A 24,435-nucleotide genomic window follows, 5' to 3' on the forward strand; every position below is an offset into this window, starting at 1 on the left:
GGTTCAAGTGGTTAAATATCTGAAAACACAAATTGACATGAATCCAAAATACTCTGATGATTGTGCCGTCAAACGATGAAACTATATGGTATCTATGGGTTGTGGGGGTCCCTGCTTCATCTCTCTCTCGACCAAGGGGTCCTTGGCCTGAAAACGTTGAAGACCCCGATTTAGTTTTTTCTCCAGCAAACACCATTCTCCCTAACTCCCTCTTTGTTTTTCACTAGTAGTGCCCATCAACGGCCACGTGGACCTGAAAAGCAGCCTGACCCCTCCCCTGATCACCCACACGGCTGCCACGCCCATGCCCGTGCCCAAGCTGCCCGCGGCGGGTGACCCCGTTCTGGGCTACGAGTCGCGCCGGGGCAGCAACGTGTCTGCCGACCCGGCCTTCTACGACAAGTCACCGGTTAGTGCTCCCATCTTCCTTTTTGTCTCAAACAGGGGTGAATGAAAGTGGCTGCTTGCCACGCCAACCGTCGTCTTTCTCATTCATGCAGCATCCCTGAACACATGCATTCAATTGTTTTTGTGCTTGTACAGTATCGCATAGAGATTATAAGCACATTACATCATACTACGAAAAACGCTGTGAATAATGTGTCAATGTTGAAACTAAACTCAACAATTAGGCTACATTTCTTTGAAGATATAAATGTGTAAATAAAAGTCAAGTACAGATATATGCAAATCGGGTTATAATAGCAAAATGATTGAATGTAGGAGTCTCAGAAGTAATGTTGGAGTGCCCGTTGGGCAGATCTTTATGCCCATACATGGTGTTTCCCGTGTCCAGGCCAGTCTGTGATGTCAGCACTATGACGTCAGAGTATGACGTCAGAGTAGCATGCAGACAGATGGTTATAATGGCTGCGAAACTGTGTAGTATCAGTGATGTCAGCATGCAGATGGTCAGACGGACGGGCAGACATTCGCTAAATTAATTAATAGTTAGATAGATGGTGTATGTACCACGGATGTGTTCATCTTGACACAAAACTTCAATATCAATATCAAATTCAACACTATACTTTTGTTTGAAATTAAATTAAACATCTCAAATCTCAGAGTTGCTAAACCTGCGTCACATCACCTGCCGACTGCTGTCTGTCACGCCTCCCTCACACATACACACACACACACACACACACACACACACACACACACACACACACACACACACACACACACACACACACACACACACACACACATAAACACACACCCCTCAGAAAATGCAGACGGGAGTGAGGAAACCCCATTGGAGATGAAAGCTCATCAAGCATCGCAAATCATTCTCTCAGACTTTCACGAGGTGACTGCTAATGCCTGTGTGATACCGGGATAAGTAGAGCCCCCCCCCCCCCCCCCCCCCCCCACACACACACAAACACACCTCACAATATCCCTTGTCGCTGTGTGGCTGGCTGGCGTGCTGAGGAGGGCGAGGTGATTGATGATGATTAATGTGTCGTGCTAGTCAAACAATCAAGTAAGCGCCCATATTCTACTTCACTGCTGCCACCGACACTCTCAATTTAACAAATCAATGATCTGGAAAGGAGCTGGATAAAGAGTTCCAGATCTCTTAATCTCTCTCTCTCTCTCTCTCTCTCTCTCTCTCTCTCTCTCTCTCTCTCTCTCTCTCTCTCTCTCTACAGTCATACACTTTGTTGCCAAGAAGCATTCAAAGATATACTTCCGTATTAGGTCGTAAAACATTGACTTGTCAAAACACATGGAATGAGCTGCAAAATAACATTCATTATAAGCAGTGATTCACTTTTTTTTTTTTCAAGGACCCTCAGTTTGATGTGCACTGATCGCCATTTGATGAGATTTTGTCTTTGGCCACGGACCCCCATCTCAAAACATGTTGTTCCAGGGACAGCCCCCCAGAAGCAAAGATATGAGTTAAAAATGTTCGCTTTAAAAGAATATAATATTTAAAGATTTGCACAAAATGTAGGTTTCTCAAAAATAGCAGAGCTCATAGCGCCATGAACTTATCTGCTATTTTTGAAGGGCCAAAGTCTTAAAAAATTATGGTTAAAGTGCTTATGTGACACTTCTCCTCAGACCAGCGCCCGTAGCTCCTCCCCCCACACCCCGTGGAGCTCCGGTGGTGGCGGCGGCAGCGGCTGGACCAGCCGGCGCTCCAGCTGGAACAGCCTGGGGGGGGCGCGGGCCCCCTCCCTCAAGCGGCAGAAGCACCACGGCTCCGGGGAGCGCCGCTCGCTCCTCTCCGGAGAGAGAGGCTCCAGCTCCGAGGAGGACGGGGGAGGAGGAGGAGGGGGAGGAGGGGAGCCCCCGGAGGGGGGTGACACCACCTCCCTGGCCAGGACGGACTCCATGTCCCATCAGTCCCAGGGGGACTCCATGTCCCAGCAGTCCCAGCACCCCATCAGGCACCGCCGCATGGAGTCTGTGGAGACGCGCAGCTCCATGGACCTGCCCCCCGAAACACTGCTGCAGGTACGTATGGAAGCTGCTGTCGCCGTAGCTCCTCCGTATGTTTTATGAAATGGCGCTTTAGTTTCTAGACCAGGGGTGGGCAACTTTGATGATGGCGAGGGCCACTATATTTCCACCTTCACGCCACATTGCATATTGCTACGTCCTACTTTGTCATTCTAGTATCTCATGCACTGCGATGCATTTTGAGCTTGTAGATCGGCTATTTTTGCTTCTTTTGAATTGGAATCCTGAATAATTTTTTGTTATTTTTTAATTGGAATCCCGAAATGTAACTTTTTGATTTAATTTCAAATGCATTTAGTTATATACTCATATTAACTTTATGAACCTAAATAAAAATACATTGGACATGAAAAAAATACATTTTTATACTACTATACTAGTCATTAAGCTACTAATATAGACTGATGGAATTAAAGCAGGTCATGTTTGGAATTGTAACAGCTGAAATCAATGATATATATCAGTATTCCGGTATTAACCTCTGGGCCGCATTAAGTGAAGGTGGGGGCCGCATGTGGCCCCCCGGCCCCAGTTACCCATGTATGTTCTAGACCAACCTGTTGATATGGATGAGAATACCCAGTGAAAAGAACCTTCTTACAAAAATCTTCCCTTCCCCTCCAGGTACCGTACCTGCAGCGCTCAGCCAGCATGCACAGCTCCAGACCCCCCTCGCTGGGGGGGCTGCGGCCCCCGGAGCACAGCGACTGCAACGGCAAGGGGTCCCCGTCGGCCCTGGGGCCCACCCAGCTGTCCCTGGAGGACAACACAGAGGAGGAGAACGTAGAGGAGGAGCCCATCCTAGTTAGTCATAATACGCATAAATACGTGTGTGTGTGTGTGTGTGTGTGTGTGTGTGTGTGTGTGTGTGTGTGTGTGTGTGTGTGTGTGTGTGTGTGTGTGTGTGTGTGTGTGTGTGTGTGAGTGTGTGTGCGGTAGGGCCGTTCGATGAATCGATTTTTTATCTAAATCCAATTTTTTCTTGAGGACGATTTAAAAAAGAAGAAAATCGTCAAATCGATTTTCACTTGAATTAGGGTAATTCTGGAAGGGATCTCACTCTTTAGAGCCTTGCACGGGGCAAAAAGTCCACAGCCCGGTGCTCCTAAAGCATGACAAAGTCCGACACCAAATTAATATAATTTATGTCTGATGTGCCCTTTCTTTGTTGCGCGCAGAACGCACAGACTGGGTAGCTCTATGATGTGCGCTCACTAGCGCTGGTACAGTACAGCAAACACAGAACGCTGAGCTGGTAAACTTGTTGTTGTAGTTTGATTAAATGGGCCACTGAAAAAAGTTTATTAATGCTGTGCTACCCACCTACTGTCCCTGTGTCACTGTGTTTATTTTTTTAGCAGGTCTTTCAGTCCGCGTGTATCAAAAAAAGCATCTGGGTTAAGGCTGGCGTACCTACGTCGTTTACAACTTAACCCAGATGCGTTTTTGAAACCGGACATTCACTTTGTCGTACGACGTGTTGCGTGTTGATCCCCGGTCTCCAAAAATCAGATGAGATGTCGCCCTTATGAGCTTCAGACAGTTATACCACCACCAGGGTCTAAATAAGGAAGAGTAGCTGCAGATGTTCTTGTTATACTGTGACATACTCTAACTCTGCCGTACACATTGGTTAAAATAATGTTTTATTCATTGAAATAAGTTCTGGATTGCAGCTTCAACTCGCAGCCCTCTCTTCAAGCTCAATGAGCACTCAGGATTTGACTGCATGCATGGATGTGTGTGTGCTGTCTTCTGTGCATACAGTACATGCATGGAGGCACTGTAATAACCGGGTGGTTCTCTCTCTCTCTCTCTCTCTCTCTCTCTCTCTCTCTCTCTCTCTCTCTCTCTCTCTCTCTCTCTCCAGGGCCGTTTCACTAGATTGTTCCGCTGGCTGGAGAAGAAGCAACCAGAGTGGTGTCGACAGAGAGACACCTGGTCGTTGTACCTCTTCCCTCCTGAGTCCAGGTACAGCTCTTCTAGGCGTGCAACAGTTAATCCAACTCATCCATTTAAATAATATTTGATTTTAATATAAGAATAATTAAAGAAAATAGCAAAAAAAAAAACGAAAAAAACTATTAGAATTTCTAAACATGATTCATTGATATGAAAAAGTCTCTACGAAGATAATGGATAGATACAGCCCTAAACTCGTCCCTTTCCCCACGGTTCACTGTTGCTCCAGCTCCTCCGCATGTAAAAAAAAAAACCCTGTCACCCCTCCTCTTTTCTTCCGCCTGTATTTCTTGCGGAGAGGGCACACGCATGCAGCCTCACTGCTCCCCCCTCCCCCCACCCACCCCCCCGCGTTGACTCATCCCGTATGTTTCCGCCACGTCAGGGGTGAGCCAGCAAGGGCAGAGTGAAGGAAGCGGGAAGGTTAGAGGGGATTGAGGGAAGGAGGGAGAGAGGAAGGTATTTCTCTGTCCCGTGGCGTGAGTCGCGTGACTGTTCTCTAGATACTGTAGAGCGCGTGCTGAATACATCGCTTCCCCCCTCCTCCATCCAGCCCTCCCTCGTCTCGCCTCGCTCCTCTCTTCTCCTCCTGGGCTTTGATCTGTGCGTCTGCCTTCTGTTCTGGAGGACAGAGGGAAGGAGACAGGGGGAACGGCATGCGGGCCGCGTCGGCCCCTGCCTGCTCCCCCCCCCAGCACTTCACTAATTAAACATCAAAACCCACCACAACCCATCCCCACTATGGGTTGTGCGTGGTTCCACTCGCTCCATGACCTCCATTAATACCATCTTCCACACACACACACTTGTTCTTTGTTTTTTAATCTGTAACGGTATCCTTTTCCCCGGCCTGGCTGGATCTATTGATTGTATATTTTATTAGACGAAATGAAGAACATCACAAGTACATTCAGCACAAAGATATACAGCACAGGCACGGTTAAACATCCTGCCCAACCTCCTCCTTCTTTCGTGTATCATCGTCCTTGATGATTGGTTGACAACATTTTATTTCACAAGATTTCTTGTAACTTGTTACTTACAACCTGAACATCCCAAATAAGACCCTTTACGGTCTTGTTAAGGCGGAAGTCCTTGGCATTCAATTCGTAGCAAATAGTAACAAAGTCCTATAATATCGTTTACATCACTCAATGTGGAAACGTTTTTGGGGGGCAGAAGAGAGCTGCTCACCTGCCCCTGTTCCGCCACGGCGCTAAGAAAAGGCGGTCATATATATAGGCTGTGTATTCGGCTCCAATATTCCCTCTATAGCCACCCCAAGATTGACACTGAGGACACAGGCGCCGTGCGGAGTCCGTCCTAGCAGCGGAGTCCGTCCTACACCCACCCGTGCTCGCATAGTCATCATCAAGGGACATCGAAGGACATCAAGGGACAATGGCAAGAGTTGCCATGTCTGCTTATTATAAGCAACTTTGGTCTTGTTTTTTTCCTGTACATTTGCTTGTGAATATTGGTAGTTCCGGATTGCGCTTTTTTGGGGCTTGTTTCTGAAGTATAGTTGCTTATTTGGGCCTCCTACATTTTGTTTAAACCAGTGTTTCTCAAACATATTCATGTCAAGCAAGGACCCTTGCCTGGTTCCAGACTTGCTGAATCGCAAGCCACACCCCTTTAAATTTTTGTTTTGGCGATTGAGGGAGTCTGGTGTTGCTCTCACTGAAGAGGTTTTCCTCGTTTGGAAATCCGTCCGGCGAATCAGCGTCGCTTCTCGGGGCGTGTGATCAGGGTGGGTGGGGTTTTCCAAGTAACTTAGCGCCACTGCCGGACCGTACCGCACATTCCCAAACAAACATTGCGTCGCCCGTCGCGGTAATATGCAATCGTATCGATCTGTTTCTTTGGTTAGCAAGTAGCAAGCAACAGGCTAGCAGCCAGCCACATAACAATACTACTTCATCTGCTTTGCTACTGTTGTGTTGGTCAGACGGTGAACCAATCACAGAAGACTGCCTCTTTGGCAACACCCATCCCAGAAACTGCCTTGGATGGAAGCAGTTTCAGACTGAATAATGGAGTGAAACGAAATGTCAATTCAGGCTGAGTGTCAGGCCCCCAAAATGAATCTGTATTTTGTCCACGACCCCCATCTGAAAATACTTTACCAGGTATCCCCGTAACAGATTTTGTTGTTAAAATGTTTCAAAAGATATTAAAACATTTCCACTTAGAGACGCTATTTTCAAATAGCTGACGCATATAGCTTTAAAGTGCTGCTCACGTAGCCTGGAGTCGCTTCTTTTTTTCGTTTGTTTTCATAGACCTGTTTGCTCATTTCTGGCAATCTGGCAACACGGCTGGTGGGCGGGTGTCCAGCAGGCTTTCACACAGACCCGAGTTCAGCCGCGGCCAAGCCTTTGTTGTTCGTCTGCGTTGATTAGCGCGGGTCCTCGGTCTGACTTTTAACGAGCAGAGGAGTCAGCTGGACTCTGCAGTCTCGCTGCGTCTGGGTTTTGATTGGACGTGCGCAGCGCAGGGAAGGGAGTCCGTTTAATTGGTTGTGTGTCAAAGCGCTGTGCAGGGAGGGGCTTTGCAGCAGTCGCAGGGGTGGCGCTAGTCATGCACGATAGCAGCTGCATGTGTGGAGCAGGGCCTTTCAACCACTTCAACCAGGGCTTTTCAACTTTTTTCATAAGGCCTATTATTTATTCCAGGGGTCTTCAATGTTTTCAGGCCAAGGACCCCTTAGTTGAGAGAGAGATGAAGCAGGGACCCCCACAACCCGTTCATAGATTCCATATAGTTTCATCTTTTGACAGCACAATCATCAGTGTATTTTGGATTCATGTCAATTTGTGTTTTCAGATATTTAACCACCATATTTAACCACGAACCGTCAATACTTAAAAAAACTTGACCTTTCACTGTACTTGCTCTACACCAAAGCTCTTTGACAAAAATAGACGATCTACAAGCTCACAACGTGAGGCGTTGTGATCTTGTAGATCTGCTATTTTTGGCTTAAGTTCTCAGAGTAAGGACACCAGGGTTCAAATAAAAGAGGAGAAAAAAAGTTTCTATCACACATGGATTTGGAGGACCCCCTATAGTAACGAATCGATATCTAAAGCCAATTATGTTGGCTTTTGTGTCAGTAAACTCAAACCGTTCTTTTCGCCTTCAGGTCTTATAAACAGTATTTCTTTCCCATTCTTCCCAATCTTTTTGTTGCCTACATTGTGTACTGTTCTATGCGTATGCATTCAATGTGCATTTGCGTGTCTATCTAAATTATGTGTATGTGTGTGTGTGCGTGCATTTATTTGACCTGACATTACTGTTCTTAGCCCCTCCAACCATGGGAGGCAGAATGACAGTGTGTGTGTGTGTGTGTGTGTGTGTGTGTGTGTGTGTGTGTGTGTGTGTGTGTGTGTGTGTGTGTGCGTGTGTGTGTGTGCGTGTGTGTGCGTGTGCGTGTGTGTGTTCCTGTGCGCGCCATGTGCCCTCGGCCCCCTAGAGCAAACGCATATGGATGGCACATGAATTCTTCAGCATCAAGGACGTGGCGTGCACATTATCAAACCAGGAATTAGCTCATTCTGTGAACAGCATATGAATAATGATCTCTGCCGTCGTCAGACACACACACACATACACACACACGCACACACACACACACGCAGAAGCACTCGCTGTGATTGTCAGCACAAAGGTGACTGTACAGCCAAGTAAAAAGAAAATTCCCAGATCTGAAGCCGACAATATTGTCCCCCCCCTCTTTGTACACCCTGACAGATACGAGCCATCAAAGCATATTTGACGCATGGTTTAATCCCTCTCAGAGCGTTACTGTATATCACAGCCATTTCCTCTCTGTCTGTGTCCCTCTGTTCTTGCTCGCTAAAGGCCTAGCGGAACCTTTTCATGTGTGGTAATGAATGTCAGGCATAATTAATGGCTCTTAATTCCACAATGGTTCATTAAAAGCGTCAGTGTGTGGTGCATGCGTCCCGACGATCTCTTCAGTTGAATGGGAGCTCTCATCATTACCTGTAAAGTAACGCAGCTAGTCCAAACTCATAGGCCGGTGGTGGCCCACTGGTTGGCTGTGAGGGTGTTGCAAGTGAGCCCCCACGTACTTGGCAAACACTCCGATGTTAACCTATTAAGAACTGAAAAATACCCAAAATGTCTTTCTTAAAAACGTATGTTTCTGTGATCAATGGTGCTCAAACTTTTTAATGTCATGGTCATGGACCCCTGGAATTATATGTATTTGACCACAGAACCCCATCTCAAAATATGTTGTTCCAGGGACCAGGGAAGCAGATTTGAGTTACAAATATTCGCTTTAATTTTTTTTTACAAGTGGTAGAGGCGAAAGAAAAAAAGGCAATTTCTACCGAGTTAGCTTGGAACGGAGATGGGAGGGGTCTATTGTCACTTTGCCTTGTGACAGCAGCCGCACAGCAAGAAAACTGTTGTGACATTTCAACCATTGTGAAAGTCAGATCTAAACAAAAAAATAGAAATGTCAAGCGATACAAATAAGCGATTTAGCATTAAATCCCACCGCTTGCGGTCGGAGCTAAATCGAAAACAAACTGTACCGAGCCGTTCATGGACATCATAACATCATAACATCAAATTAACGAGGCGGGTAAAGACGGCTAGTCCCAAACGGTTTTTAATGCTGTTTCTGTAAAAAACGCTGGTTGTAAGAGACGCCGCCGTATTTTACGTGGTTTCTTATTGCCGTCGAGACGTTTTTATTCTGAAAACTCAGAGCCAGCTACAAAATTTGTTTCAATAAACTTGTCTCACAAACATCTGTCACCGTTCAATAGCTTCGCGCGGCGTAACGTGCCAGTCCACCCCCGGGGTAATTGATTGTGTTTTGTTGTTGTTTGACAGGTTTCGGATTGGTTGCACCAAGATCATCACCCACAAGATGTTCGATCATGTGGTGCTGGTCATCATCTTCCTCAACTGCCTCACCATCGCCATGGAGAGGCCGCACATTGAGCCCGGCAGTGCTGTGAGTGCTTAACAGTAACACACACACACACACACACACACACACACACACACACACACACACACACACACACACACACACACACACACACACACACACACACACACACACACAGTTCAAACACACGAGCAGTTGTAATAAATATGAACACACAGACCTCCAGTTGACTCTGACTGTTTTCCTCCCATCAAAGACAAGTGTCAGTTTCAAGCGCGATAGTAAAAAAGACGGGACTGTGAGGTTTTGAAATGGCACATCTGTATTATGCATCATTCCTTCCATCCACTCCAGAAAGCTTCTCTAGTTTTTGCTTGGAAGAAGTTTATGCCTGCTGAGAAAACTCAGGCAAGTTAGGAGAAGACGAGGAGAAGAAATGCCTGTACAATTTACAATTTCAATTTAGGCATTTAGCAGACGCTCTTAATCCAGAACGATTTACAATAAGCAAGGACAGCACAAGGTAATACATACGTACAATGCATACAGTAGCAATAGTAATCTAGGAATGTAGGTAAACCAAAAACTTGCTACCCTCAGTCTAACAGTAGAATAACCAAAAGATCTATAATCAGTACATTGTTAGTACTTGTAGCTGTTCACGCACGCACGCACAGAAAGAGAACACCATGTAAGTGGAGAGACGCTAATATTACAGTAGTTTGAGGGTCGGTGGTTTACTAAATTCAGGTAACGTGTATCCCTTCACCTGCATCATCAGCACTGACATTTCCTCAGTGTATTCCACCTGCTTCTCACACTCAGGGGTGCTGGCTCCGTGCCTTGTCTCAAAACACACGTACCCACGCACGCACGGGCATACACAGACACACACACACACACACACACAGACTGCAGGGGGACAAGCCCACCTCCCCTTCCTTTTTTCCCCAGCTCAATGTCGCATTGAGAGCTGCAGCTGAACGCGGCGCAGCCGCTCCATGCATAAACACACTAATTATCGCTGTTTGACTTAGTCCTCGCTGGGCGAGGTAGTGAGCTCTCTGCGGAAAGGGCCTAATTGCTGTCCGGGTCTCGCTGGAATGCCCCCGCTCTTTGCTTGTTGTGTGACTGAACCATGGAGGAGACAGCGCTGGCCTAATTGATTCAATTATCTGTGGACTGGTGTACACACTGCAACAAAAAGAAATCGGCGGTGTTAATGGAACCCAAATGGAACCAAATGGACCCGACGCTTCGGAATTACATTAACTCATAGGAGGTCCACGACGCGCGTTCGACGCGTTGCGGGGGGTCTTATGGTAAACTGAAGTTTACTGTAGGAGGCACCCGCCTGAAACATTCCAATTCCTGAAATGCAACGGGGTATCACGTCACGTGACGGGGAAATCCGTTCCCTCCTAGAGAGCAGTGTTATGCTGCTGCACAAAAGTGTATTTTTCTCCTAATCTAACTTTTAACGGCGTTACAAAAGCACTGATGACCGTGATTGTTATTTTTCTGTTCCGAGTGAAAGAAAATATTATCGCGAAAATAAACAGGACATACTGGGATTACATTTACTCTGATTACTTTTTCCCTGGAGCTCCCAAACAAAACAGCGGGTTTCCATGGCAACTGCCGATTAAATGTTGATTAATCCTGGGCACCCGGTGTGTTTTAAAGTCAACATTTTTACTGTGTGCGTGGCTAATGTTCAGAATGGCAGATGTTAACACTACAGGCTCTACAGGGCTGTTCAGGCCTATCAGGGCATTCTGTGATATTTGTCCTCTCGTTTGCTGTTTTATTTGTGCACATGCACGCACACACACACACACGCACACGCACGCACGCACGCACGCACGCACGCACGCACGCACGCACCACGCACACACACACACACACACACACACACACACACACACACACACACACACACACACACACACACACACACACACACACACACACACACACACACGTTTGGATATACAACACAGACATTGCATCCGAGCACATCTCAACTAAATTCAACATCCCGAGTTTCTTTCTCTCTTTATTTATTCAGGGGAGCCCATTGAGAGCAAGCTCTTGTTTTCAAGGACACCCTGATCACAGCATACAAAACAATACAAGCAATGACAAATAACACAACAAAATAATACAACAGCAATCGAATCATAGTACAACGTCACAGATGCAAAAAGATATAGTTGTTACACAAAGCAGGTACAGTCACTATAGTGTGCCCTCAAGTAGTACTTTAAATGTCTCTATTGAGAGCATTCAAGTTTATCCCATTTGTGTGGAGCATAATACATAAAGGCAGTCTTTCCTTGCTCACTGTTCCAGTGACTTTTGGATCTAGAAGCGAGGATAGGTATAAAGGAAGATTACCACGCGCTGCCTTATAAATAAATAAAATACAATATTGCTCCCTACAAACTGTGAGAGATGGCCAACCCACTTTTTCATATACTGTAACATGCAATGATGGGTAAGTGATAAACCACAGAGGCTTCAGGGTGGAGAGTGAGGCATGCATGTACAGCACATCACCATAAAAAAACAGACATTATAACAGATTGAACAATAGTTTTTCTACTGGCAAGAGAAAAACAAGACCTATTTCTATAGAGGAACCCAATTTGTCCTCTTTCTCTGCAGCCACACTGGCTGGAGTCACTACGCATGCATGTGTTTGTTGTTTTGTGCTTCCAGCTTGCCTTCCTGATGTCATTAAATGAGATGGAAATGTATTGCATGATGCAGTGAGAAGCAAGAGATGTCATTACAGCTACAATAGCCTTGATGCTCATTGTCCCAGATCTCATTTGCCTCACTGGTTATTGCAGGATGCCTGTTTGTTGTTCTCCGTGTCGGTTATTTAGAATTAATGAGGCTGATTGTAAGTCAATTTTCACTCGCCGGCTCCATTCGAGTGGCACATCGACAAATGACATGCCTATACCGTTTCCAGATACCTGCAGTCAGTGAGTACATATTACTGCCGCTGTATGGTGCAGCATGGTGACTGTATTAACCGTATATTAACCGCGCAAATCTGAGTCTCACTGTAAATGGAAAACCTGTTTGGCTGTTATGGAGATAAAATGTCTTAGCCGTGACTTTTGAGCGCGGAGCGAAGGCTTGAATAATGAGTTTATTACCCTGGAAGTGATGTCAGGCATTTGGCTTTTGTGTTGTTTTGGTTTGGAGCTGAGGGGTTGCCTGGATACACCCTTTCATCCGACTCTACTGGAGATGATTGAGGATAATTATACCACCTATTATGATTTGTTATTCCTAATTGAGCCCGGGGACACTTGCATGGCCGCCCAGAGCCCGTGTATTGAATTGTATCGGCCCTCGCCAGGTCCATCATTCATAGATTCGGAGGTCCGCCATCGTCTCGTCTCCCCACCAAAAAGAACAGTAAGATAAATGGAGTTCATTTGAGCTGCCTGCTCATTTATAATAGAAGACCGCCCACGGTGGGAGCTTATCAGGAGGAGACTGTCTTACTTCAGGTTTTATAGTTCACATATAGGATTGCTGAATTGAAAGAGAGAAAATGTGGTTCGACCACTCATGCCAGTTATAGCAGTGGCTCCCTCTGTGGGTTGTTAAGAGACTCAGCGCCAAGCGCATTGTGTCCCTGTAGTGAGCTTGTAGATCTGCTGTTTTCTGTGCGCGACACCGGCATGCTGTAAAATTGGCGTGTAACTAAACTAAGCCCTCCTTGTCCAGTGCCAGCCTGGTTCTCTGCCACCATGCTCTGGAACATGGTATTTAGGAAGAGGAAAGCTGCTTGCTTCTTGCAGTCCAATGGGCAGAGGTGGTCGGTGGATGCCAGGTCAGGCCGTGTCTAGCTCTGGTCCATGGCGTTAGGAGGAGTTCTCCATAACGCCATGTCAGTGATGATCCGGTGTGCCAGCAGGAAAGGCAGTACAACCTCTCGTCTCTAGTAAAAATGAACTAGAAAGATGTAATTGGATGTAACTGTGGTTGCCTTGAGGTGAGTCACACTTGCAAATATCTCTATCTGTCAGTCATATTCGAGCGGTGCTACCATTCCGTCCTTGTCACTTCTCCATATACAGTATGGAGATCCATGATGTCACCAATATTAAGCCCATATCCGACTTGGAATGCCTATACTGTATTTGGACATGGTCTATGATGGCAGACATCTATGATGTCAGTCATTTGGGAAAAGTTTAATTGAAGTCAATGGAGAAAATGAATTCACAAATTAATTTATATAAATTAAACTATATATACTGTATCTCTCGATTTGACATATGGCCAAAGTGCGTGCCACAAAAACTGTGGGAGGAGTAGCGCCGCAAAAATAAGTTTATCTAGGAGCCGCGCAGGTCAGAGGACCGCATTAACAGCAGCGCATTAGTCTTGTTGGGTTTTATTCGGCTCTGTGACGTTGGAAGCGCTGTTTCGTAAAAGCAGACCTCAACCAGGAAGAGTGTCTCTGACTCTCCGTCCGGTTTTTATTTCGCCCTAGAAATTTATTTTAGACATGTGGTGGGGGGCTCAGAGTGCTCCCACTAAGTAGAGTAGGCTTGCAACTCACTACAACCATCTTTGTTTTGGTGAGTAGCTAAACTGTATTTTTTATTTTGTTACTAGAGACGAGAAGGTCTTTCCTGCTGGCACACCGGATCATCACTGACATAGTGTTAAGGAGAACTCCTTCTAACGCTATGGCCGTGTCCACAGACCGCACAGCCTGTGAGCTGGTACAGTATGAGTATAAGTTCTGGGAGCAACACTGACTACAGAGGAGTCTGGGATGAGAACAACATGAGTGCGGTGGCAAAGGAAGCATGTTTGATTTTAGGAATAAATGGTAAAATGGTAAATGGTGCGTTTATATAGCGCCTTTATCCAAGGCCGAGATTGTGCATTACATTTGTACACCGATGGCAGAGGAAACCATGCAAGGCACCAACCTGCTCACCGGGAGCAACTAGAGGTTCAGAGTCTTGCTCAAGGACTCTTCGACACTAACTCTGGGGGAGCCCAGGATCGAACTGGGACCCTTCGGGAACCCTCCATCTTGTAATGACGGTTTCGCTACCCCTGAGCCACTGCCGCCCCCAGCGATCCAGTGTATGTCGCTGTCTGTCTGTTGTTGTTTTCTTTTTTTCTTTTATATTTTGTATCTGAATCATAAAAATACCGCCTGCGACAGAGGGAAACAACATGACCCAGTTACAGTGGACACTGATGAGATGAGGCATGTATTTCTGTGCCTCTCACTGGCCCCGAAGACCCCCCCCCCCCCCTCCCTCCCCCTCCAAGTTTGTCTTTATTAATGAATGAATGAATATGAAAATATCTCTGTGAAACGGAGATCGGAATGGCCGCTGTCAGCCCTGGAATGTATATTCTCTCTAAACAAGCACTCTCCCAGTGATGTCATGGCTACCATTCCCAGAGACTTCAGGAATAAGTCACAACTCTGCGGGGCTGTCGGACGACGTGCACACACGTGCGTGCGTGCGTGCGTGCGCGTGTGTGTGTGTGTGCGCGCACGCGGGTGTGAGTGATTCTCTCTGTCTTTGAGAGTGTGTGGTGGTAGCGGCAGGCCGTGGGAAAGGCAACCAACCACCTACACACACACACACACACACACACACACACACACACACACACACACACACACACACACACACACACACACACACACACACACACACACACACACACACACACAGAAGCTGGACAGGGTCTTGTCTCCCAGACGCGGGGGGAGCAGGGTAAATAAGCAGTCAGTGAGAGGATCCCTGCGCTCCCTGCTACTGGGCTAGCTTGTTTTCTTTCCTCAGTGGTTGTTTAGGTTAGCAGACAGTCTCCCATCCTCTCCTCATGCTGACCGCTGGATCCTCCAGCCTCCGGCAACACAACCATGCTGTCGGGCAAAAAACCTCTTATCTGTTTTTTTGTTTTTGTTTCTACCCCCTAAATCAGGGGTCTTCAACAGGGGGTCCGGGACCCCTAGGGGGTCCTCAGAGTTATTACAGGGGGTCCTCCAAATCTTTGTGTGATAGGAACTTGTTTTTTTCCCCCTTTCTTATATTAACCACTTGAACCCTAGCATCCATATTCTGAGAACTTTAGCCAAAAATAGCAGATCTACAAGCTCACAACGCCTCGCGCTGAGCTTGTAGATCGGCTATTTTCGGCAAAGTGCTTTGGAGGGAGAAAAGAACAGACTAAGTACAGAGTGAAAGGTCAAGTTTATTAAGTATTGACGGTTCAAGTGGTTAAATATCTGAAAACACAAATTGACATGAATCCAAAATACACTGATTGTGCTGTCAAACAATGAAACTATATGGAATCTATGAGCAGGTTGTGGGGGTCCCTGCTTCATCTCTCTGTCAACTAAGGTGTCCTTGGCCTGAAAACGTTGAAGACCCCTGCTCTAAATGTATACCCTATTACTCAATCATACTATCACAGCATCACACAAGGGACTGCCCATAAGTCCGACATCTCATTATTCCGACTACGTGACTACGTGTGCAGTTACGTTTAGGGTTAGCAATACGGTTAGTACTGTATGATGGGTCTGCGAAATGCGCCGTCTGAACAATGCTGCGCTGCCGTCACACAAAAGTCTTGTGTGACGATCCAGTATGATCAAGTAGGGTGTTCATCTACAACAACAACAAAAACACACAAAAAGTACGGAGATATACGGAGATATGAGGTTTCTGCCCGACAGCAACGATAAGTTACTGTAACTGTAAGTTCATGTGAGTACTGGACAGTATGTAAGGTAGACACTATAGAACTCCTCTGTACGTGCTTGTTGGAAAGGCCACTCCATGGGGTGTTTGTGTAAAAGAAAAGAAAATGTTTAGTTTATTCTCCTGGAAAAAAGCCTAAGAATGAAATAAAATAACTGGTGATGCTTTTGCAAGAGAGTAGTGAGGAAGCAGGCAGGCAGACATTGTTTTGGTGGAAGGGAAATGGATGTTTGTGTGCACATCAACGCTCTAATAAATGTAAGTCTACCATACAGTAAACAATCTGTCTCACAGTCTGCTCTGCTGCTTTACGCCTCCTGTCAGAAAAAGGGGAGCGTGTGTGGATTCTGTTAATTGACAGCCGACAAGTTGGCGCAACATTTTACAATAGATGCATCTGCCTTCTGAATATTTAATGACAAGAAGAAGAACAATCTATACATTGTTAATTAGCACAGGGTAATTGAAATTGGCTTTTTGCATAAACCCTCCGAGATACACAGTTCCAGCTCAGCTGATCTACAAGCTTGTAGATTTCTATTTTCAGCATGTGACACCCGTGCGCAATGTATAAGTCACACATTATGCATTGCATGGGAGAAGTCAGCCACAGTTTAGTGGCACGTTTGGAGCGTTTCAGGGCCAGGGATTCAGCGAAGCTGCACAAATCCTCTCTGTCGGGTGGTCACATAATATAGTATGTCCAAAACTGCTACTTTTCAGGAATCAAATTCAAATTATGTGAGACTGCAGTATGACAAAGTAGGCCATTAATTTACGAATAAACATACAAAGTGAAATTATGGATTTAAGAGGCTTCTGCCTGATTGGCGACGAAGTATGGTGTTCAAGTGGCGAAGCTGCACGACATGACGGTCTGTGTCTCTTTTGGCCAAATGGAAGTAGTGATCTTCATAAATACTTTACCTACAAGTGCTAAAATGCTTCCCAAGAAAGACGGTGATGTTCCTAAAAGCTTCACAGAAAAATACAAATTTTGATGTTCATAAATGATCCAAGTGTGATTTTGCATTTTTCATCAGAGCTTTTATCCTGTATCTCACCCCGTCCATCTATTCCTTTGCAGGAACGGATCTTCTTGACGATGTCCAATTACATTTTCACATTCATCTTCGTGACTGAGATGACCGTAAAGGTACAGTGTGTGTGTGTGTGTGTGTGTGTGTGTGTGTGTGTGTGTGTGTGTGTGTGTGTGTGTGTGTGTGTGTGTGTGTGTGTGTGTGTGTGTGTGTGTGTGTGTGTGTGTGTGTGTGTGTGTGTGTGTGTGTGTGTGTGTGTGTGTGTGTGTGTGTGTGTGTGTGTGTGTGTGTGTGTGTGTGTGTGCTCTCAAGATTTGATGATTTGTAGCAGCATCTTTAAACCCATTTTAAGACCGGGAATACATCTTTATGGATTTAGAAGACTTTTGTAGAATCGCCCACAATCGTCTTACCTGAGGCCAATTCTACAAAATGTCTTCTAAATCAATAGTTCTCACTCTTTCAAGATCTTTTAATCTAAGATCTTTTCAAAATTAGCAGAAGTACAAGCTCGCTCAAATCTAAAATGATACAGATCCTTTCCTGGTTTTAATGGGTGAACCTGTTTTGTCAGGGAATTCTGTCCAGTAAAAAAAAAACAGTAAAAAAAAAACGTGTTACAGCCTGATCTAGATAGATACCTTTATAGATAGATAGATAGATAGATAGATAGATACCTTTATTATCCCAAGGGGGAAATTCAGTAAATCTAACCTCTGACTCTGAATCTCAAATTGGACGCAAAAGTTACAGATTATCCGTTGAAATTAAAGGGATATTTCACTTTCAAATAAAATATATATTTATATGAAAAAAGTCATGGAAAAATCACAGAAGTACGATATTTTGCCTTCTGAGCTTGTATTATAAATGTAAATAGGGCTGTAAGTGTTTAATACGCTTTGTAATAATAATCCACGACTACAAAGTGAAATTGTATGAAATTTAACTTCTGAGATGTAGTAGAGTGAAGAAGTTTAAAAGTATTGAAAATTGGAAATACTTTAAAAGTCAATACCACTGAGTTTCACACATTAAACAATCAGCAACATTATGCAAATCACCTGTCACACAAATTGGCACACAGCCATACACATACACAGCCACATTACGTATTGTACTGTACAGTACTGTACTGTACTGTGTTTGCTCAATACTGTGCACAAGTTGCTTTGAAATGCAAAAGCTAAGCTACAAAGTTGTCTTCTGTTGCTTGTCCCCATTTTAATGAGTTTTTGAGAAAGAAATGCCACAGCACAGCCGCTGTTATTTTCTGCAATGTAAACAGCGTGGTGGAATGATAGGGGAGTAGTGGGGGGAAAAAAACTAATACGTTTGGTATTCTTAGCCCTTCCCCATCGAAATAGACCCCATCACTCCACCAACTACAATAGCTGCGCATAATTTACTGTGCCCAGAATCCTCTGCGTCCCTCTGAAACACACCTGAGGACTGGCAAACAACAAAACATTGCAGCACAGCATGTAACTCACAGACACAAATAGATCAGACCAGTGTTTCTCCAACAGTGGGTCGGTCCCCGTTTGTGGGTTGCCAGCTATGGGTATCAAGTGAACATCCTGTTTTCTTGTTAATTTCCTACATTAAAAAAAGGCAAATCTAAATATAAAATAATAATAATAATAATAAATAAATAAATCGCCGTCTGTCACCTTAACACTTGCTGAATCCAATACTCTACACCTCATGTAAGCTCAAAATGTGTTGCGATGTGACGCATTGTGATTTTGTAGATCTGCTATTTTCAAAAGTTTTTATACATTTAAAAACTTGAAATGGGACATCCTGTATAATGAGTACCTTTACTTTTGGTATTTTAAGTATTTTTTTATGCCAATACTTTTGTACTTTTAATCAAGTACATTTTGAATTCTGGACTCTTACTTGTAGGGTTGCGGTCACACCAAAGTACCTATGATAGTGGATTCTCCATTTCCGCCAGTGCATTCCAATGAGGATGGAGCGTTTTTTTGCTTAAAACCTCTACTGGCATGAAACCGCTCCATTCCCATTGAAATACATTGGCTGAATGGGGAATCCATTCTCATAGGTACTTTGGTGTGACCACAGCCTAACAGCATTTTCACATTGCAGTATAGTTACTTAAGTATAAAATGTGAGTACCTTTTCCACCACTGTTCTCTTGATATCTGGGGGCCATTCCGGACAGTACGTACACTGTGTAGCAGTAGTGCATTGCCTACATCTCCCAGGATGCTTTGGGGCAGGGGTTACTTCCTGAAAGACTAGTAAACAGTACAGTTGCACGTAAAAAAAAAAAAAAAAAAGATGTATGTCTTATTACGTAATATCAGTTCATGTGCATTTGAAAAGTTTAGATAATCCAGTTCATTTGAGAAGTTAAAGAAAATGTCTTTGCTGAGCTAAGAAGGGGAGGTGTAGCAGTAGCATTGCCTACATCTCCCAGGATGCTTTGGGGTGGGGGTTACTTCCTGAAAGACTAGTAAACAGTACAGTTGCACATTACTTCACTGTGTCCTTTGTCTATCATTATACACACTGTATGATCCCCTGGTGTCTGGGTTTGTCCAGATCGTGGCTCTGGGCTTTTGCTTCGGGGAGAAGGTCTACCTGAGGAGCACCTGGAACCTCCTGGATGGGATGCTGGTGTTGATCTCCGTCATAGACATCCTGGTGTCTCTCATCTCCAACTCCTCTCCCAAGATCCTGGGCATGCTCCGAGTGCTGAGGCTGCTGCGGACACTCAGACCTCTACGGTAAGACAGAGAACACGTAGTGCACAGAGCTACAGCACATGTGTGTAAACACCAGGGTTTCCCAAAGTGGGTGCTGTGGCACCCTAGGCCCTAGGGTACTGTGATGCCAGTCCAGGTGTGCTGCAGAATACTTTGATCATATTTAGAGGTCATCAATATCACTTCAGTAAGTTTAACCACTTAGAGCCTCTATGCTAAGTAAAACAGACCTGATTTGCACTGTACTTGATGAGTTATTTTTCCATCTACTGTACCTCAACTCTCTTCACCAAAAACAGTAGAACTACAAGCTCACTACTCACAAAGCGTCACGCTGTGGCGTGTTGTGAGCTTGTAGATCTGCTATTTTTGGTGATGGAAATCGATATTTCTCCGTGACATACCGTATCTCAGGTGGAAACATTTGCATATTACGCAGCGTAATATAAGATTCTAAAAATGAACAGTGTAATTCAGGGGTGCCATGGATGAAAAGGTTATGGTGTGGCCTGAGTAAGTTGAGGCCTGAGCAAGTTGAAAACCCTGGTATACACAAACTCATACATACATTACTCTACCAGTGAATCAGAGCCATTTTCTTTTGAGGACCTCCAGATGAAATGCACTGGGCCACAGACTTCCATTTGATACAATGTTTTTATCCCTTAGACCCCAATCTACACTGTGGAAGTGTTAATTTAAGTGTTACGTAGAAGTGTTCATTTAACTCTGAGGGGGTACAAATGGAACCAAATGTTTCCATCTGTAAACTCACCTCGGCTGATATCGAAAAGGCCTTGCTGACCTACTTACTTTCTTACTTACTTACTGTACTGTGCACTCTCTGAGTTACAGACCCGAAAATGTCAGTTTGTTTCCTAACTATCAATAATTTAGCTGGGGACTCCCTCAAGGAATGCTGAGGATCCTAGGACTGTTCAAAACCATGCACAAACGACCACGCACGCATTGTGTACTTGCACCACATTTTTTACGTATCATGAACATGCGGTCGTGCACTCATCAATATTCATGTGGGCGCATACATCTCCAGAGTGGCCAGCATTTACAGTATGTCTACAGTTGGGAGTACAGCTAGATAAGCCCACTGCAGTGGTGAGTGTTGCTGGATGTCGACGGTGTGGTTTTAAGCTGTTCGAAATAAGCAGAGACTTTTTGTCAGCTTTGAGGTGCTGGAGACCCTGCGGGGTCTGTGTGCACCAGCGTTACGCCCCCCCCCCCCCCCCCCCCCCCCCCCCCCCCCCCCCATGGCTGTGTGCACCATGGTGCCGTACATTTGAGCCAACAACACATGCACATATCCGTTTTAGGCTATAATGACACATGCAGGGCGAAATCTACAATTCCAAGTTATCATGTATACTGTATGTACGTATATCAGGGACGTGCTGGCCATTGGGAAAAGCGGGACAACATTCATTCCCGGCCGGTCCAGGCCGGCCATTAGGAAAAAAATCAAAATAAAATGTCGACCTTCGTTCCATTTTGGGGGCTGGGCGCAACATCTGCGGGCTGCGCGGCCAACAAAGTAAATCGCACTGTCGGGCAGAAACCTCGTATCTCTTTCGCAAAGCAAAAGCCCTGCTTCACCATACAAGGCCGTTGCACAAAAGTAGTGAAAACAGCAGACAAACAGCACACAACGCCTCGCGGTGCGAGGCGTTGTGTGCTTGTAGATCAGCTGTTTTCACTAGTTTAAATCATTTTTAAAATGATAAATACAAAACAAACGGTTTTGGACATACAAGGGGGGCCTCTCCAACTATTTTTCCCGGGCCGAATCAGGGGCCCAGCACGTCCCTGGTATCTATTTATGTATATCTGTGTGTGTGCATGCGTGCGGGCATGCGGGTGCGGCTGCATGCTTCGCTTGGTGCACATGCTTGGTTTCTCATGTCGTGTGGGGAAGCCTTGAGGCCTTGCTGATGTTTTGAATATGTATGACATTCTCAGGAAGAGCACGGAAATAAACCGTTCATTTCACACTGTCCAATTTACCCACAAAACACTGCCGATGATGTGCACTTCAATGCATTCCTTGCTCTTTTTAAACGTTGACCTCCTAGACTTGGAAGTGAAATATGTTCTGCCAAGACTGCTTTTACATTCCTTTCAACTGCTTTCATCTTTTCTTTTGTAATGTTTGTGTGTCCATGTTTTATGTTGTGTAGATTTCATTTAATCGTGGGTATGCACAGCAGCACACAGTGAAATCCTCAGTGTTCCTTTAACTTTGAGGGTGAAAGAGATTACACTCTCAGACTTAAATCACAGGATTTACTGTGCAGCCATATCCCTGTTATGTAAACTCTGCACGAGATGGTCAATGAGCCATTTCCCATATCGTCGCCGTCTTGGTGGAAACCTTGTATGTCCAAAATTGTTTCTTACATTATTAAAAAGATCTTAAAAAATAATGTAAAATAGAGAAAAATATAAGCTTACAAGTCACAACGCATCACACATCCCATTTTTTAAATAATGATAATGTTGAAATATGGAGATACAAGGTTTCTGCCCAACACAAATAGCCTGAAGGGATAAGCGTTAGGATGTGGTGTGTGTCACGCTGATGTGATAAACCAGGCAGTTAACTGGCATCTAATGAACGGTGGTGGACAGTAACAAGTACATCTACTTGAGTACTGTACTTGAGTAAATGTTTTGAGCATCTGTGCTTTACTTATTTGTAAGTTTTGAATACTTTCACCCCACTATATACATTTTAAAGGCAAATATTGTAGTTTTGACTCAACATCTCTAGGAAAGTAAAATGTACGACATGAATTAACCAATTTAGACCCTACTGTACTTGTATACGATCTAGAAGCTAACAATGTGTCATGATGTGTTGTGAGCTTGTAGATTGGCTAAATTCATAATTTATTTATTTTTAATATAGAATAATATTTTTTTAAAGCAATGTATTTTGAATTCTTACGTATTTTTAAAAGAAAGTACTCCAGCACTTAAGTACGAATTTGACAGAGCAGCTTTCACTTGTAGTCGAGTCATATTTGACCAGGATTATTCATCCACACTTCATCCATACTCAACTTCTGGCGTTGAGCACCTCGTCCACTTCTGCTAATGAAGTATCTGAAGTGCTGTGGTTGTCAGTATGCAATATATACAGTACAGTACAGGACAGGACATGTCCTCATTATTAAAGGTGCAATAGACCACTGTTTCCCAAACAGTGGGTAGGGATGAGGGACCCATGTTTGGGTCACGGACCAGTTGTAATGGGTTGTGAGTAAATATCCCCCTTTTTTCGTTTCTGTTTTGAGCTAAAGAAGTTTGGGAATAACTGCAATGAATAGACAACTTTCCGCCTCTAGTCTAGATGTACAGTAGCACTTACAAGAACTCTCTTGTAAAAGGTTAATTATTTCCCTGATTCCGAAAGGCAGCTACCATTGGTCTCGGACTCGACTCGGACTCGCCTCCCATTGGTCTCGGACTCGACTCGGACTCGACCCCCTCCCAGGGGCTCTTGACTCGGACTCGACTCGGACTCGAACCCCATATGACTTGGACTTGACTTGGACTCGCTTTAGGTGGACTCGACTACAACACTACCCTAGGGTGCCACAGCACCCACTTTGGGAAACCCTGGTGTTTACACACATGTGTAGATTGCAGCATTGTAATACGATGGCTGCCTCCGAGCATGTCTTTAAGGGAAAACAGTATCTTACCCAATGAACAAGCTCACATGGATAATGGTGGCTGACCGCTTATACGTGTAAACAAAACAACAATTCTGGACCATCTAGAATTATGAAAATAATAGTCAGTCAGATGCTCATCGGTTACTATAAGAATGTGCTATAATAATTAGATTTTCCTAATTGACTGATTTTGACAGCTTTTGACAGTTTATGCCATATTTAGAACTATATAACCTTCCATTATTAGTGTTATTAGCAGAAATAAGTCGCTGCCAGAAAAGAGTTCTCAGAGAGAAACGAGAACAGATCTTGCTGTCAATTTAGGATGCCAATTAGGACGTCCTGACATCACGTAGACAGTCATCAGTTTTACAGTTGCACAGCCAACAGGATTAGGAAGCCAACTTTACTGCTTAATTAGTGGAAGATCTCTAGCAGGCACACTCTGAGACAGACATTTCTTTTAAAGTTCATAAAAGTTAATTTGATGATTGAGTCTGGATTAACCATCATCTTGTTTAGTTATTTTCCTAGCACCAGTAATAGCACTAGATGGCGCTCTATGCTGGATCCAGGCCAGTATTGATTCAAACTGGTGCTGAATGTTCTGTTTATCACTTTAATTCCTGCCTGCCTTATTTAATCACTTCAACTCTCTTAGTAAAATGGACCTGAAACTGTACTTGTATGCACTTTATTCACTCTACACCAAACATCTTCGACAAAAATAGCGGATCTACAAGCTCACAATGAGCGTTGTGAGCTTTTAGAGCTGCTATTTTTGGCAAGCGTTCCACCCAG

General features: G+C 44.6%; 1 protein-coding gene across 1 annotated transcript in view; it reads left to right on the top strand.

The window, feature by feature from the left end:
* Window positions 1-24,435, top strand: part of cacna1g (calcium channel, voltage-dependent, T type, alpha 1G subunit) — a gene marked incomplete at both ends in the record, with an annotated part of 367,943 nt that overhangs the window by 256,442 nt on the left and 87,066 nt on the right. Inside the window, 7 exons of the mRNA XM_080747312.1 lie at window positions 228-409; window positions 2,080-2,475; window positions 3,106-3,285; window positions 4,352-4,452; window positions 9,322-9,445; window positions 17,249-17,317; window positions 19,776-19,960. Coding sequence (XP_080603438.1) covers window positions 228-409; window positions 2,080-2,475; window positions 3,106-3,285; window positions 4,352-4,452; window positions 9,322-9,445; window positions 17,249-17,317; window positions 19,776-19,960 — 1,237 coding nt within the window. The remainder of the gene's footprint in view (window positions 1-227; window positions 410-2,079; window positions 2,476-3,105; window positions 3,286-4,351; window positions 4,453-9,321; window positions 9,446-17,248; window positions 17,318-19,775; window positions 19,961-24,435) is intronic.

Source organism: Nannobrachium achirus, assembly GCF_963921795.1.
Source record: "Nannobrachium achirus genome assembly, chromosome: 18".
Classification (NCBI taxonomy): Eukaryota; Metazoa; Chordata; class Actinopteri; order Myctophiformes; family Myctophidae; genus Nannobrachium; species Nannobrachium achirus.